Here is a 17,852-nt window from a genome sequence, read left to right as displayed (position 1 = left end):
ACAGGGGAGTACCCAGAAAAAATAAGTACCCACCACTTTGAATAATCCCCTGAAAAGATGTTGGCAAGAAAGTCTTAAAGGGGCTTGTGGAGGGAGTTAGGGTTGCCCCTATCTACAATTTCTTTTCTAAAATGGGGCCAAAGGGTGTATTTTTCAGCAGAATATATAGTAGAATTGAAACAAAAAACACAGGCATTTCTTGAAAGGCACTCAGGTAATAATCCACAAATGAAGGGCCTACTTACTAAGGATTACCTTCCCCAGAGGTTTTGGGTGTTTCCATCCAAGACAAAAATGGTGCCAAATAATGTTTCTACCACAATGTTATCCTGAGAAATTTGCTAAAATGACATATTGGTTCACACTTTGATATAGACATATTTCTTCAGTGATTAAATTATCTTCCCTCACTTATGCCTGGCACTTCCTCTCATCATTCACAAATGGCCCACCGTTCTATAGTGAAGTGCCATAATCATTCCATCACACTTATATCAGAGGCCGCTATTAAGGTCGCCTTCTTCCAAAATATTTTCTGTCTTAAATAGGCCATCCAGTGCAGAGTAAAAATAGTTTTCTTTAAACCAGTCATGCATTTCTAACAATCACCAAACTAGGCTTTCTAGAACATTGCTTTGTTTGAGGTCTTCAGCTGGGGTTTTGAGATGTATTGGAACATCATTCCCCAGATGGCCCTTTCAATTAAAGCTGAGCAGCTCGCTCCCTCTAGTAGCCTGCAGCCAAGTCTAATGCTTCCTTGGAATTGTTTGAGCAGGAAGAATAACTTATAAGAAGTTACATTGATTAAAATGGTTCCCTTCCATTCCTCCTGTGACAGCGCACGTGAAAAGCTTCTTTACCGTATGCTTCCAGCAATGAAGCCATATGACCATAGTTCTGCAGGCAGCACTTACACACTTGGGTACCAGGGATGGACAACATGGGAATACTGGTCTGTTCTCCTTCCCTCACAGACCCAAGAAGACAAATCATTATTATTATTTCGAATTTGTAAGGCGCACAGCTACCCAAGGGTTTCCCAGCACCGCCTGAAGGGACCAAAGAAGAGAGAGAAGGAGGAAGCTTATTGATTGACTAGCCAAGTTTTCAGTGACTTACGAAAGTGGACAAAAGTAGTCTCTTGCTTTAATGGCAGAGGAAGGGAGTTCCACAGGGTGGGGCCCAGACAGGAGAAGGATCTGCTACCTATTCGAGACAATCTATGCCTAGGCACCGTGAATTTCATTTGAGTGGATGATCGGAGAGAGCATGACGGAGCATATTGGTGGACAATAGTGTTTAAGTATTCAGGGGCCTTGCCGGTTTTAATTTTGAACATGTAGGTTAGAGCCTTAAATTTGATGCGGTTTTCAACCATGAGCCGATGCAGTTCGCATAAAGAGCTTGCAATTGGGTCAAATTTCGGAATGTGGCAAAGTAGGTGGGCTGCAGCATTTTGTACAACCTGCAACTTGTGTATTACATCCTTATTGGCTCCCAGAAAGAGGATGTTGCCATAGTCCAAGCGTGAGATGACAAGAGCCTGGATTACAGTTCTTTGAGTAGAAACTGGCAGCATCCACAGAATTTTCCTGAGCCATTTAAGGATGCCAAAACACGTTGCAGCCACCGTTACCGCCTGATGTTTCATAGAAAGCCGATCATCCATGATAAAACCTAGATTACGGGCTTGTTGGGCGGGCTGAGGAAGGGCACCCAATTCAGATGGCCAATGTTGGGGACCCCATAGCTCTTTATTCTTCCCCAGTATCAACACCTCATTCTTCTCCCCGCCCCGTTAGGTTTTAGTGAGTTGGTTTGCATCCACCATGCTTTTTTGCGCAGCCCTGCTTGAAGGGATGAGGGCTTGGACGCTCCTTCAGCAGAAAGGGAGAAGATTATTTGGGCACTTCTACGGACGCTCATGTCTGGCTGTGTCTATATTTACACCACTGACTGCTTTTCCAGCCAATGTTAAATGGAGAAAGGGAGAGTAAATAAAAAAAAAAATGATGAAAGCGAGGGGGACATAAACATAAGAGCAGGGAAAAGGAATAGGATAGAGCTGAGAAGAAGACAAGAGTGCATGCAGGAAAGACATAAAGATAGACAGTGCTTAGGTTTGCCATTCACATGTGAACGCCGCACTTCAAGCCCAGGTAATTTCTTTGCATTCTGAGATTTGTAGTCCTCATCAACCCTTTATAAACTCAGAACTTTAAATGTCAGAATGAAAAGAAATAAAAATGAACTGGATAAACTACTCGCACATGAACCTGAGAAAGATGAAAGCTCTGGGGGTAGCCACAGAGAACAGACAACACAAAATATTGGAAAAAGTGAGCTGATGTGAGAAGAATAGCATTTACTACTAATACCTACTAATACCTGCTCATGTGCAGGCACTAAAAGCATTAATTAACCAGGTCGGTGGCGTCTCTGAGATTCTGTTCTTTCTGCAGCACATTAAGTTGCTTTCACAAAATCCACAACCTAATTGCAAACTAAGCAAGACCCATTGTATATAGTTGTTTCATTGTCTGGCAAACAGAATTAGCAATATAAATAAGGGCTGCTGTCCACAGGCCACACTAAATATTGGGTGCTTTTTACCCGGTGCTAAATACGGAAAGTAAGTAAATACTGTTCTGATGTTCCTAGATCTAAGAAACACAAAAGGAAAGTGAGGAGATGTGGCTTAAGAACTTCAGAACCAGGTTTGGGTCTCAGGCGTTCCCATGCCTAAACAAACAGAAAAAATGTAATCCCATGCTCATGAAGAGCGCTTCAAAGCCCTTGGCCCGAGTTCGTGCTACATAAAACTACACAACAAACAGAAAGTTACTGTGACAAGCAGCTGAGCCTCTGCTTCTCGCACTGACTGAGGCTTCAGGGAGCAAATAGGCATCTGTTATTTCACTGCTCCTGCGTCATAGGCTTTTGGAAATTTTCTCTGAGAGTTATAGTTCGAATAAGGGTTATCACAAGCAAGAGGAATAGGTTGTAAGTTCTTTGTCCAGGGGTAAGACTAATACCCAAGGCATGAACCTCGAATGCTCCTCCGTGGGCCTGCAGCACTGGTAGTGCCATCCACGGAGGTAGCTCATCGATCGTGCCACAGGTTTACCCTGGTGGATCTGACATTACAAAAGTGCAAATGTCACTTTGGGGAAGTGGGAATTTCGATGCTTGTGGCTCTGTGTGCCTGTCGGCCTATCTCCAATTCACATCTGGTTGCTAGAGGGACAGCTACTTCAGTGCAATCCTGATAGAATCTCATAAACTAGGGGTTCAAGGGAAACTGCAGACCTCTGACTCTGAGGCATTTCTGGGATGGTTACGTGGGGATGGAATTGGGACCTGCATTCCAAGGGGCAGGGTCTTGGCCCCACTAAAGATAGTGATCAAACCTCCCATGGTAGGACGGTTGACAGGACAAACTTTAGAGAGGGCTTGTGCATTTCAAAGGTGGAATTTTGAACTGATGGCATCTTCAAAAGCCATTGTGGGTATAATTACAGGTTCTCTGGCCTTGGAGGCTAGATACACTTTGGGATTTGGAACCACACTACGCTGGTTCAACTCTGGGACACCGACAAGAGGAATCATTAGGACAGGAGGGACTGCAGCTGGGTTATCTGCAGACTTGTGGTGGCCTGGAGTTTATCATTCTCCAGGAAGGGGACTATCACTTGATGAATAGTGCCTGGATGTTGGCAGCCTGCAGCTAAGTTCCAACTGTCGTGGCCCGGGTCCCTAAGTACTCTCCAAGGACCAGTTGGCTGGCCTCCTGTCCACAAGGTCCCAGGGACACAAAGGATCTCCCCGTTTCCATGAGATCACAAGGAAAGCGCAGCATGCAGCAGAAACAGGTGGAAGTGATCATTGGTTAGGACAAGGATCATCCTGACGTACACCGTTATCACACTGTGCAGTGGAATGTGTTCGTAAAGATCAGCTGCCCACCCGAGGTGCCAGGACATGAGGAGTTCGTGGGCTGGAGGGGAAGCTTGCAGAGTCCGAGGGAAATGTGATTGCAACCAGGAGACCTGTGCTAGCTTGCACTCTGAGGCGTGTGGTGTCTGAGGAGTGTTGGTGGGCTTGATGTGAGAGCTGAGACTGTCTTTGACCTCCAGATTAAGAAGACGGCAGTGCTTGATATTGTGTCCCCCATTCGAGGTCACTGGTTCCCTTCCCTGGACACACGACACAAGATACTTTGTTGTGGAGAACATCGTGACAGGGCCTGAGGAGTTTCATTGTGTCTTGTGGGCACCTACGGATGGCTGTCGGGAGGTACGGCATCTTGCACCTCTGCTTGAGAGGAAAGATTTCACCAGACTTGGAAGCACACCAGCTTCCTGGGTCACAATCTTTTGTTTACGGCGGAAAGCGATCTAATGTATTTGATCTCCCCCCATTCTGACAGCTATATTAATTTTGATTAAGGTGTAAATGGATATTCATGCCAGAATTGGCATTCTGAGTTTTGCCATAGCTACTGCACATCTGCAATGTTCCCGTAACACATTACATCATGAAATATGTGTTGAATTGGGTTCAAGAAAAATGGTCAGAAGGAGGCAAACATGATAAATGGCTGCATAAACTCGAGTAATGCATGTGATAAATCATCTGACCATGGTAAATTTAGAACAGCAGGTTAATTCCGCACCAGATAAATACCCAACCTTTTTTAAAGTAAGGGAATGCAGAAGACGTTCATCAAGAACAAAGCCAAAATGTACAGAATACATATAGAAAGAATTGCCACAGAAATGTGAATCAAATGACAATAATTATCAGGGATAGTCAGGGATATGACAAATCTTGTCAAACAAATACTCCTTATGATTGCAATAAAATAGAGTATACTCCAATGTACTAACCTTGTGTTTTATTGCATCCTAAAGCAATGGTGGGGGATTGAAGATTTCCACAAAGTTGGTATTAAAGATCAGGCAATCAATATAACAGTAAAATACATATGTTGATGTATTTAGTTTGAATATTGAGCCAGCTTTCAAAGCTGACTACATGGCAGCTCCTAAATTTTACCACTGTTGTATCAAGGATTCTCACTGTGACATCTATACTAATAAAATTCAATCTGCCCAGATAATTGTCAAATCACTCTACTCACTGTCTCTAGTCTCAGCCTTGACTTCGCCATCAGAGGAGGGCTGTATTGTCTTAGCTCAATTGTTTCTGAAAACGTGGCAAATATTTATGCTTCCTTTCCTGTGAAGGCCAGAGACGCTCCTTGTTTAAACACCTGGTTCGGACCCTCTGATGGCAGCTCAAGGCAGCTGAACTTTAATTCCATCAAACCTGAGGAGCTGTTCCTACTCCACGCTTCAGTTAAGTCTGGCTCCCCGCTTGCCCCAGCATCCCCCTCCATTTTGGAGCGGGCCTGCAGGTTGTCCACCCAGTATTAAATGAGCTTCTTAACAGCTCCCTGGCCTCGGGCTGGGTTCCTCGGAGATTGAAGCATGCCATGGTGGTCCCACTCCTTATAAAGACCTCACCAAGCCCGAAAACTACTGTCCTATCTCGTTGCTTCCACTTTTCTCTAAGAACACAGAGAAGCATGTCAATAAGCAGCTTTCTGGCTTCATTGAGGCCCTTGACCTGCTTCACAGGACTCAGTCTGGTTTTTGTCCCTCTTGTAGTACTGAGTATACCTTGCTGCTTGATACAGAATGAATCCATCAAATTTGGAATGCTGGTGATTCTGCAGCATTACTAATGCTGGATCTCAGTGCTGTATTCAACACTGTGTCTCATAACATTCAGATTGAAAGACTGTGGTACTGCGGCCTCGGCCTTAAAGCCTTGTGGTGAGTTGCCTCTTTTCCTGCATGAGTGCACCTTTAAGGTGTCTCAAAAACCCTTTCAGTCAAAAGTGCTCCCTTTGCACCAAGGAGTGCCACAGGTCTCATCCTTGAGTCCAACCCTCTTTAATATTTATGTGTGGCCCTTGGCTGAGGTCATCAAAGGCTATGGGTTGACTATCATCTCATATGCGAATGGCACTCAGCTCATCATCACTCTTTCACTGAACTCCTCATATATAAGATCCTCTCTATGCCTATGCCTATGCCTATGCCTTGCAGAGGTTGCCGTGTGGATGGACTCAACAGTCTCAAGCTAAATATTGGGAAGACCGAGGTATTGATCTTAGGCAAACAAACCTGACATCTGGTCTACTGCGTGCTGGCCCAATAACCTGGAACCACTACCCCATCCTTGGCCTAAGGTCAAGATTTCGGGCATTTGATTTGACAAGAAACTTTCTTTTAACAACTAAATCACTGATGTTTTTGTGTAATTGCAAAGTGTCTGAGGTCAGAATATTAGTCAAGTACTAAGTGTACTAGAAGTGTTTTGATTGCAATTACCTTGCTAATTAGAATTAGAATTGGTTTCCTTCAATAATGTGACTATAATTGCATGATTTAGTGGTTTGACAACTAACCCAACAAAATCATGAACCAGTAATGTTTTTAGGATTACATTATAATATGGGGTTAGTGTAGAGTAGAATGATTTTAATTGTAATGCACCTCAGGGTGTTTAACATCAAGATGGTTGAATGAGTGTGATTTGAAGTCTTTAAGCTGCCATGAACTGGAATGTGGAACATGAGAATTATTGTAGGGGGCACTGCAAGAGAAATCAGGGAGGTGATTCATGCTATTTGTCAATAGGGATTCAGATTTCTGTTTGTCAATCAAATAAGGGTTGGATGTCTTCCCAGTATAGTCAAAAACTTCAAGAGGGAGGGCTCTTTGGTACCTCTGAGTCCTTTAGTTAAACAATTTGATTTATTGATTTGCATCTTCTCACTTTCTCCTTGGTCTTTTAAGAAGACCAACATATGATACCTTGTAAACTTTAAGATCTGGATGTCCTTCTCCAAGTACCCTAATGCACTGGACCCTCAAGAATAAATGGCTTAGATCAATTTGACTCTTTTATGGTCTTCCACCTCACATGCTATGGAACACAGTTATCATATTCTCTAGATGAATAAGAAAATTAAATGCTCAAATTTCCAACAATAACCTGGACTGGGCTCCACTATTCTTACTGTACACTTTTCTAACATCATCAGACCGCCCCCACTCGCCCATTTCCAGGTCACAAAGGTAAGTGCTCTCTTCAGATGTATACATGAAGTATTATCAGACAATGTATCCCTCAAAACACAACTCGCAAATAAGGTCAATACTTAACTTCTAAACAGCATACTTGCTAAGTCAAAAGCCAAAGCACTTCCTGTTTGATTTAAACTAAACCCACCCCTTTTCCAACCACCGTTGGTTAACCTCATAACACCCAAACCCAACACTAGTGCCTGATGAAAACTACAGTAGTTCCAAAATTAAGTACTGGCATTTCAAATGCCCTAACTCTAGCACCATAAAATTTGCATCAGCTAATTAATGTAATATACAGTAAAGACATCCTTTAAACGCCACAAGGCCTACAATAAATATGGCATTGCACCTTCACCATCTACACTCCATATACCCTTCAACCAAATCTTGGTATTTTTCATCACAATCAACTACGCTAAAATACACTCCAATGGTCTCTGGACACTGCACGTCTATGAGAAACAGCCACCAAAATGATTGTGACCTTGCTAACTCGCATACCTCTATTGATATTCTTCTCTTCTCTTAGACCACTCATTCAGTGTTCACAAATTAATTCTAAACAGAATTACCAAAAACATTATCATTGGATCAGAATGGCAAAAGTCATCCAATAACATAATCTCTACCAGCTATTGAAATTACTCAAAAAAGATTCAGTTGCACAACCCAAGAAATGCATGACATCCAAATCAATCCTCTACATGTAAACACTGAGAATGAGATACTGGCAAAGTACCTAATGTGCTCTGTTGACAGTATGGTTTGATGTGTGAATGAGAGATACCTCGCAATGCTCACTTGCTGACATATAATTGGCCTTTCATGTAGATTATAGCAAGACAAAATCCACAATTTTGGATTGATGTGTGATGGTGCTTGTGGCATTCGTGGCAAACATGTCATGTATTCATGGTAAGCATGTTATGTATTCTATACATACTTAGAGGGGCTTTGATTCAGCCTCCTTCAGCCATTGCTCATTTTGCCTCAGAAGCCTTCAGCCAGTGGCTTTTGAAATTGTCAATCAAATCTTTTCTTGGATCAGTGCACAGGATTTTATTAGTCGCACCTACTTTCTTTTGGCTCTTTGGGTGTATTTTCCCTCCTCCACTGGAATTTCTAAGGGACTATTTTACATGTAAAATGTACACGCTCTCATTACACATTCTGGGGCATATTAACAAAGGCTTTATCTCCGCTTTTTTGGCTTTAAAAGCCAAAGAAGCGGAGACCAAAATATCGCCCTATCAACAACAGGGTGCTAACATGCAAAGTCGCATGTTAGCACCCTTTTTCACTACGCTTCCCTTTGCATCTCTAATGAGATGCAAAGTGGGCGTTCCAGAGCAAAATAATAGGAGAAATGTCGCTAAGTGACATTTCTCCTATTATCAAGCTTCACGCTAACCCTGTTAGAGACAGCAAAAGCAGCGCTAACCACGGTTAACGCTGCTTTTTTATGTCTGCTAATTTTCAGACTTAGGGGCATATGCATCAACATTAGCATTTGCGATTCCTTATTAGCGAAAAATAAGGATTCGCTAATAAGGAATAGCAAAAGGCTATGCATGTAGGAATCGCTATTCAAATAGCGATTCCTTAACTTTCCTTAATTGCTACTAGCAAATAGCGAGTAGCAATTAAGGAATGCCGTCCCAATCATTCCTATGGGCTTCCAGGCCCATAGGAATGAATCGGAGATTGCATGAGCAAATAGCGAGTACCAGTAGGTTCTCGCTAATTGCTCATGCAATTTCAAGGGTGCAAGGGTGTCAAAATGACACCCTATAGCACCCCTGAAAATGATATGTGCACATATGTTGCACACACACATGCTCTAAGGGCATGTGTGTGCGCAACATGAAACTTTGAAAAATGCACAAAAGTGCATTTTTCAAAGTTTTTGCAAATTACCATGCAGTTCATCTTCATGGTAATTTGCTCCCCCTATTAGCGGAATCGCTAATTTTTTAACTTTGATGCATTGCATTTAAGGAATCTCACTTTGGGATTCCTTAAATGCAATCGCTATTTAAGGAATCGGTATTTAAGGAATCCCTATTTAAGGAATCGGTATTTAAGGAATCCCTATTTAAAGAATCGCTATTTAAGGATTCCTTAAATAGCGATTTCTGCTTTTGGGTTGATGCATTGGGATTGGGTATTTTTAACTTAATACCGGGAGCTATTAGCGAATCGGTATTTTACCGACTGGATTTTGGGTTGATGCATGAGGCTGTATGTCATGTAATCCAATGGGAGGTGGATTACATGGCTAAATCCACCATGTGCTATCAACAAGGATATCCCTATCCTTGCAGTTTTATCGCTGCATTACCAGCGACAACCTCCCAAAATGCCGCTATCGCTGTATGTTTTATCGCCTAGGTGGTTAGCATTGTTAATAACGCGATAACCAGGCGATATCATCCAGCGATAGAGGGCGTTAAAAAAATTAACGCTAAGCGCCCTTAGTGTTAATTTTCCCTGTTCCTTGTTAATATGCCCCTTACTTCTTTATGTCATCTATGCACTCTGCGCACTGTATACACTAAGAAAACAGTTCATTATATTGTTTTGCATTGAAGAAGGCACATTGTATTGCTTTTGTTTGTGTCCCAGTGCGAGCATCTAACGTATTAGCTTTGTCAATCCTTGTTTGTCATGTCCCACTACAGATTTTTTTTAACACTTTCCTGTAGTCAGAGAGCAGTTGGTGTAACTGGAAATCTTTGTAACAGACTGAGTTGCAGTCAATTACACTGTTCCTTCAAGGACCCATCACTATTTTATGAGATGTTCCCCACACATGCTGTCCCATATGCCACACATGCCACTTTCCAAAGTCCTCTCTCATCCAGTTGCATCCTGTACATATATGAAGTGATCTCAATTGCAGATGCCTTAATCACATCCTTCTCTACTTTTGCAATGCTTTGAAAAGACCACCGATGAATGGGATGGAACAGAGTAAACCGAAACAGTAATATTTTGAAGGTTCTTCTCTCAGGCTCTCATATATATTCTCAGCTTTCCCACAAACTGCTTTCCTAGCCTATCTTTTTCAAATAGACTGACATGTACATCAAGTCTAGTAAACATCTAGGTACCTAGTTAAAGAATGACCTATGCAATATTACCTAGGGGAAAGTCACATTCAGATCTATTTTCCAGGTGAAAGAGCTCAGAAGGATCCGTACATAAATAACTTTTTCGCCTTAATGCAGCAGTTATGGGATTGTGCTCAACACACAACTCAATTAAAAGGAAGCTTTGTTTACAGGCTTTTCTGAAGGCCATGTAATCTACCCACAAATGGTCCAAAATACATCCACTAGGCTGACTACTAGTCTTATGGAAAGAGACTAAGTAGTGACACCAAAATATAAATTCAATACCTAGGTCCTGTCAGAGCAGGAAATGGACACCAGTCGACGCCTGCAATACCTCCTCAGTGCTTCTTTCGGCCATTGGCCGATGCAGGGGATGGCTTCCAAGGTCCCTCTGGATCTCGCACCAGAGGGTTTGCTTTCTATATTTCAGAGTTCAGGCTGTTGGGGAAGAAATATCTCAGCAGCCCTATTATTTTTTTGGGTTGTTTTAACGATCAACGTGTAGACTACGGTGATGTCATTTCCACTCAAGGTGAAAGTAAAATGAGGCGATTGGCTCATTTCACTTTCACTGAATCTGTGCTCAGAGCTCAAGCACCGATTTGTAAGGGGGGGATATCATTGGAAAGTTGAGAATCTCTACTTTCAATGATATCTCTCCAAAGAGGATCCCTGCTTGGAGATCGCAGCAGGAGGGTTATCCTCAGGAAGGGATCCACCCACTAGACAGCAGGAATCATTATTTGCAGGTGAAAGATGCCCCCCCCCCAGTATGGGCCCGTGCTCCCCCCATCCTGGGCCCCAAAAGTCTTTCAGTCCCACCCTCTAGTGGGTGGATGGTGGTATATGCCCTCAATCTACATGCATGGGGGCAGAAACCCCACTAGAGACGAAGGGTTCGTACGGAAATTGTATTTTGGGGGGAAGCTGCCTCCATGGTCATGAGCGGGTGCTCCCCCACCACCCCAGGCCCCATATATCTTTCTGCCACCCCTGAGGGTTTGATATGTCCTCCATGGAGGGAGGCAGAAAGCCCACTAGACACCAGAGTTGTTTTAGGCAATAGTATTGTTGGGGGGAACAGCCCTCATGTGCTGCGGTCTCCCTGGCCCTATAGGTTTTTGGGGGGAGGGGTCAGGCCCCCCCCCACCTAGCATGATCCTGTGTACCTTCCACCCTGGGCCCCATTACATTTTCTGCTCCGGGGGGGGTAGATTGTGGGGTTCACCTCCTATCGTCCCTCTAGGGAAGGCAGAGGGCCTACTAGACACCAGGACTTTTGAGAATTTCAGTATGTCATGGGCTGGTGCTTCCCTGGTCCCATTAGTCTTAATACCTCCCTGGGGGGTGGGTGGGGTGTTCGCCAATCTGCCCCCGGGAGAAAAGAAAGCCCACTAGAAACCAGGGATTACGTTTTAGTATTTTTGGGGGGTGACTCCATGGCAGGGGCTTGAGCTCCACCCTCTCCCTGGGCCTCATTAGTGTTTCTTCCCCCATGGGGGGGAGTGGATGGGAATTTTCACCTCCAATCTGACCACCTGGGGTGGCAGGAATATGGCTCACTAGAAAATAATATATTGTATTGCTATAGAAAGACAAAATGGTGTATGGGTGGGTCACCCTGGTGTTGGGTCTGTCCTCCAGCTCCAAATCCTTAACAGTCTTTCTGCCCACCTGGGGCACAGAGTCCCATTCTGACAGAAAGCAAGAGGAAATGTTGATTCTTTTGGAGATAGTTTTGACATATGTAATGGCAGAGCAGGTAAAAACAAATTTCCTCCTACTTGTCAAAGTGAATTGTTGCACTATTTAAGGCCATATTCAGGCACTCCGAGAAACTAAACCCAGCCATTTTGAAAATCAGACACCCAGGGGAATCCAGGGTGGTGTGCCTGGTATGGATTCCACAACGCTTTCTTACCCACATTGCTCTGCACATCTCAAACTTTGCCTAAAACATGCATTTGCTTCGCATTTCTGTCACCACTTGTCTTGAATAAAAGGAAACCATTGTGAGTGGCTGACTTTAATACACACAGCACAAATGGTCCCAAAATCAAACATCAAATCAAATCAAACATAGAGAAATCAGCAAAAGTGGCAGCGGCAGTATTTGGGCCTGGGCTGGAAAGCCACCCAGGAAAATCTACATTGTTGTGTGCCTTGGGTGGATTCCACAATGATTTCTTACCTACAATTTAATGCAAACCTCACACTTTGCTAAAATCGCACATTTTCTTGCACTTCTGTGATGTAAACTTCCGGCATCTGCAGAAATCCACAGCATTCCTACAACTTTGCGTTCTCCCACTTGTTCGGACGAAAACGCTTCCCTACTTGTGAGGATGAGCTTAGTGCCCGTGACAGAAACGGATCAAACTAGGGTCAATGACATGCTCAAGGCCCAATCACACAAGAGAGGAACTGTTTTTATCAGAACACTTGGGGGTATGCTGGGTGGTAGAAAATGTGTTTTTCCCCACAGATTCCTGAACTTTCTGTCACAGACATTTAAGGAAAAAAATAGTTTTCAGACAAATTTTGAGGTTTGCAAGCGCTTCTAGGTAAAACACCTTGGTGAAAGCTATGCAAGTCTCACGACCTTGAACACCCTCAGGTGTCTAGTTTTCAGAAATGTGCATGTTCTGTAGGTTTACCTGGGTTCCTGCTTAGGTAGGGCCCAAATTCCAAAGAAACCAACATTTCAGAAAAGGGTTAGATTTGGGGAGAACCCATTTGATTTGTTCATGTTGCTTTTTGGGCTTCTTCCGATTGTCGGCATTAGGCCCACCCACACTAGTGAGGTACTATTTTTATTATGAGACTGGAGGGGCTCCCCACAGTTTCAGAACTTTCTGCCAAAAAATTGTGAGGACAATGTGTGTTTTTAGGCACCATTTAAGTTTTTCAAGAGCTTCTGGGTAAAAAGAACTCATTAAAACCACACAAGTCACACCACCCTGGAAAGCCCTGGATACATTTCAGAAAGACATTTATACCCCTTTTGCACTCTTTATATTTTGCCATATGAATTGCTATATACTCAGTACACAATGAAAAACCATTGCAAGGTGCAGCTCAGTGGTTGTCTGTGTACCTCGTAATCTTGGAGAAATTACAGACCCTATATATCCAGCGAGCTGAAGGGCCTAGTAAAGCTAACGGAATATTGCTTTTGGCCATTGTGACAAGAAATATCAGATGAAAATGTTGTAACAAACGACTGTTTTTTCCTACTTATTTTCAATATTTTTTAATTGCAACAGTTAAGTTGTTTGGGAAATTTTTAAGGCATCTACACAAATGACCCCTTGCTCAATTCAGAATTTGTGTCTACTTTTCCCTAATGTATAACTTTCCAGAATCACCCAAGGATTTCACACCTATTTTTCCACTGAACTGCAAGTAGGTTGAAAAATAGTTATGGGGTGTAAGCATGAAGAACCCCAAATAGCCAAAAAAAGGCTCCGCACTGGGGTGGAAAAGCCTCCGCATTTAAGGGGTTAATAGGGTGACATAAGTAAGCATCATGATTTGGCCAAAGGTTGCAATCTTCTGAATCACTGAACTGGGAGGTCTGCCCCTAACCCTGCTCATTAAGGTCCTCTAATATTCGCCAAAATTCTGTTTAAATGTGCCCCAATAATGAACATTATTATAATTTAAACTACAGTCATGTTATCCTAGATCAAACTAAATGGTGGCTTAAGTCATACATAGAAACAGGCCGGGAACTGAAAATAAATTGCGAAATTGGACCTGGTAATTGAATGTCCAACATGTTATTCCACTTTTCAGCCATGACAACACAGCATGACCAGTAATTAGGATGGAGATACCAGCCGGAATCAGTAACACATACAGATATTTAGGGCCTTCTTAAAGAAGTGGACTCTAATTTAATTCCTAAAGTGTTAACTCCTCAGTAGGGTAGAAGTCATCTACCCACCCCTTGTAGTCAAATGTGCTTCTTAGACAAGGCAGGTGCTCTGCTGTCTAAAGAGCAGATACATTCTTCTACTGTAATGTATTGACAAACCTATGTCTTGTAGAATATTAAACTAAAATAGCTTGTTTCACAAAACTTCTTATTGTTTGTCATGCTTTAAGTGCGGATGTAATGCTTACCAAGTCCCTCGTGAACCCCAGACTTTTCTTTGGAGCGCTTTCTTTTCCGTCGTTGCTCTAAGCAGGGGAGGCCACCGATTTTTTCAAAACAGAGCTTCTTGTTTATGAAAAGGAACAGCACTGCCAGCAGAATGATAAAGACTCCCACTGCAGACAGGAAACCAATCGCCTCTGGAGTTACTGGAACAAGAAGACAAGGACAGTGTAAATTACACTCATGTAAGGTGAACTGTCCCATTTAAATAAAGCGCTTTCTAAATACCAGTGCTGGCACGTTATATATGTGAACAATGCATAAGCTTTGATTTGGTTGAAAGTCTATTGATGGAGCAAGGATGAACTCTCAAATAGAAAATGTACCTCCTGATTTATGTTCTTATGATCAGCTTTAATTGCAAGATATTAATGTTTGAGATATACTACCAGAATGTTAATCAAAAATAATATAGCTAGGATTTCTGGGTTTCAGTTCAAAATTATTTTGACCGACAAAACACAAATGAAGGGAATGTTTACTATAGCCTTTTAGCCCGCCGTAGCGGGCTATACCGGCTATTAAAGGCCTGCTGCATCTTTAAAGGCCCGAGCCGAAGGCGAGGGACTTTAACAAAGCAGCGGGACTTTAATAGCCGGTATAGCCCTGCTACAAAGGGCTATAAGGATATTAGAACATTCTGCCACTAGAGGGCAGAATGTTCTAACAAATAAAACAAAGCCTTCAGGGAGCGCGAGGGGATTCAAATCCCCTCAGGCTCCCTGAAGCCTTTGCTCACAGCCAGAGCTGTGAACAAAGAAACATTGGAATGTTGGAGCTCCGGGCTTATACCAGCCATTATAAGCCGGAGCACTCCATTGTTTTCAATGGAGCTACCAACATTCCAATGTTCTAATTTTCAGTAGAAACCTTAAAATACCATACTTTGCAGCACTTTTACTGCTTAAGTGCCTTCTGGTGTAAAAGTGGTACCATGCAGCACCTACTTATAAGAGTGTGTCTGTGAGGCTACTCCCTGCTAGGAACCACAAGAGCCATGGTAAGTCACTTAATATGCCCTTTGACCATCCACAAGGTCTTTTGAATCCCCAAGACCTCCTTCTACTCCCCTTTTAGGATCATGCCTCTCCTCATATGGCTTTCGCTTACTGTTTAGTCAGAATTGCTGTGTAGTGGCCAGCAGGTTCAATCCTGAGCAGATTCTCAGTCCGTGGTAAGCAGCACCACCACAATGCTGTCCTGTTTCACTGAAATAGAGCAGGGAGGGGCGTTGCTTTCTGAAAGCTCTAATGTCAGAATTGTGTCAACTAAGGTCCTGATTTATATTTTGGAGAATGGGATACTCTGTCACAAAAGTGACGGATATCCAGTCCATCGCATTACAAGTACCATAGGATATAATGCACTTGAAAGAAGGAAAAGGGGATATCCATCATGTATACCGACAGAGTATTCCATCCACCAAAACATAACTCAGGCCCAAAGATGACTGTGCATATGGATGACTACAGAAGGAATGTCCTCCCAAAATGTGCTGCACTCAATGCTCTTGTTCTTACATCGTAATGACTTGAAAGCATGCCTATGAGATGCACATCTTGTCTCACAGAACAATCAAAGGTCATATCATTCAGCAGCAAAGTGGAGCCCAGAAGGGGTCAATGCTAGTGTTGCTGAAACATGTTAAGCTGTGCCTCAAGATGCAAAATACACCAGAATAGTGAAGAGTGATTCAAAGTGTGAACTGCACAGGCAAATGATCCAAGCCAAGCTGCAGTCTATGACGTTTCTTTACTTCCTCCGAATCTGCTTCAGACAGTAGCATAGTTGGCCATCACCAAAGGACCTCTACCTAACGCCATGCATATTTATCCCTTAGCAGAATTCTCCCCTATGGATAAGTGCTGCCAGCTGAACTTTAGCCTGTCTGATTAGCTACATGACCCCCCAATTATTCTGGTTATCCCACTCTACCCACCCCCCTTAAGCTTAAGTTAAAATGGTTGTTAAATGTTGTGATTTTCAACATAACTGTTAATCTGTACATCTGGTTAAAGATAATAGCTGTTATTCTTTAAAGCGCTCTAAACCCCTATGGGCAGAATAGGGTTCTACAAGAACCTTACATATTAAATAAATATGACCAGGTGCAACAGGAATAGGCTCAGACCAGATTGTAATAATACATTTATCAGCCCTGTCCCTTCTTGGTATCTGGAGACAAAAAAACATGATAATGTGTTGCTCTGGCTACCATACAAGAGAACAGAGCACCCCACAATATATATCGAATATCTAGTGGAAACTTTCACTCAGCCGATCTTTGCCATTTGTCCGAAGAACAAAGTAACAAAGGGGCACATGCATCAACAATGCCATTTGCGATTCCTTATTAGCGAAAAATAAGGAATCGCTAATAAGGAATAGCAAAAGGCTATGCATGTAGGAATCGCTATTCAAATAGCGATTCCTTAACTTTCCTTAATTGCGACTAGCAAATTGCGAGTAGCAATTAAGGAATGCCGTCCCAATCATTCCTATGGGCCTCCAGGCCCATAGGAATGAATTGGAGATTGCATGAGCAAATTGCGAGTACAGGTAGGTTCTCGCAAATTGCTCATGCAATTTCAAGGGTGCAAGGGTGTCAAAATGACACCCTATTGCACCCCTGAAATTGATATGTGCACATATGTTGCACACACACATGCTCTAAGGGCATGTGTGTGCGCAACATGAAACTTTGAAAAATGCACAAAAGTGCATTTTTCAAACTTTTAGCAAATTACCATGCAGTTCATCTTCATGGTAATTTGCTCCCCCTATTAGCGAATTCGCTAATTTTTTTATCTTTCATGCATTGCATTTAAGGAATCTCAATTTGGGATTCCTTAAATGCAATCGCAATTTAAGGAATCGCTATTTAAGGATTCCTTAAATAGCGATTTTTGTATTTGGGTTGATGCATTGGGATTAGGTTTTATTTACTCGCTAACGGGTGTTATTAGCGATTCGGTATTTTACCGACTGGATTTTAGCTTGATGCATGAGGCTGTAAAGTGTGTTAAATGCCCACTATCATTCTTTTATTACTTTTATTTGTTTTATATAGCGCAAACTAAACCCTTGGATATCAGGTATCAGAGCGCTTTACATGAGCACCAGTTTTGTTTCAGATGGACACATTCATTTTTGATAGGCACGGGTAGATTAAGTGATTTGCCCAGAATCACAGGATGTTGAGCGTTGTTGCTGAGACTCAAACTCGGCTCCCCAGCTTCAAGGTCGACCGCTCTAGCCATAAGGCTACAGCCTCAAGTCTTAGTGAGGTGCAAACATGTACTTACCTGTGGGCTTTCTTCGCATGGGGTGGATCTGGGCTCCCTTAAAGCAGAAGAACCATCCCAGCTGTTGCTCAAGTTACAGCCTCGATTCCTTACTCCATTGTACTCC

At 42.7% G+C, this 17,852-nt stretch overlaps 1 protein-coding gene across 8 annotated transcripts in view; it reads right to left on the bottom strand.

Moving 5' to 3' along the window:
• Positions 1 to 17,852, bottom strand: part of SYT16 (synaptotagmin 16) — a 601,801-nt gene that overhangs the window by 300,050 nt on the left and 283,899 nt on the right. For all 8 annotated transcript variants that reach the window (XM_085626191.1, XM_085626194.1, XM_085626188.1 and 5 more), the window contains exon 2: positions 14,408 to 14,587. Coding sequence is in view for 2 of the 8 variants with exons in the window: in XM_085626194.1 (XP_085482320.1) it covers positions 14,408 to 14,587 (180 nt within the window). In the remaining 6 variants the exon portion in view is untranslated. The remainder of the gene's footprint in view (positions 1 to 14,407; positions 14,588 to 17,852) is intronic.

The sequence above is a fragment of the Triturus cristatus genome, chromosome 9 (genome assembly GCF_964204655.1).
Source record: "Triturus cristatus chromosome 9, aTriCri1.1, whole genome shotgun sequence".
Taxonomy (NCBI): domain Eukaryota; kingdom Metazoa; phylum Chordata; class Amphibia; order Caudata; family Salamandridae; genus Triturus; species Triturus cristatus.
The sequence above is the reverse complement of the archived record's forward strand: the minus strand, read 5'-3'. Positions and strand labels throughout refer to the sequence as shown.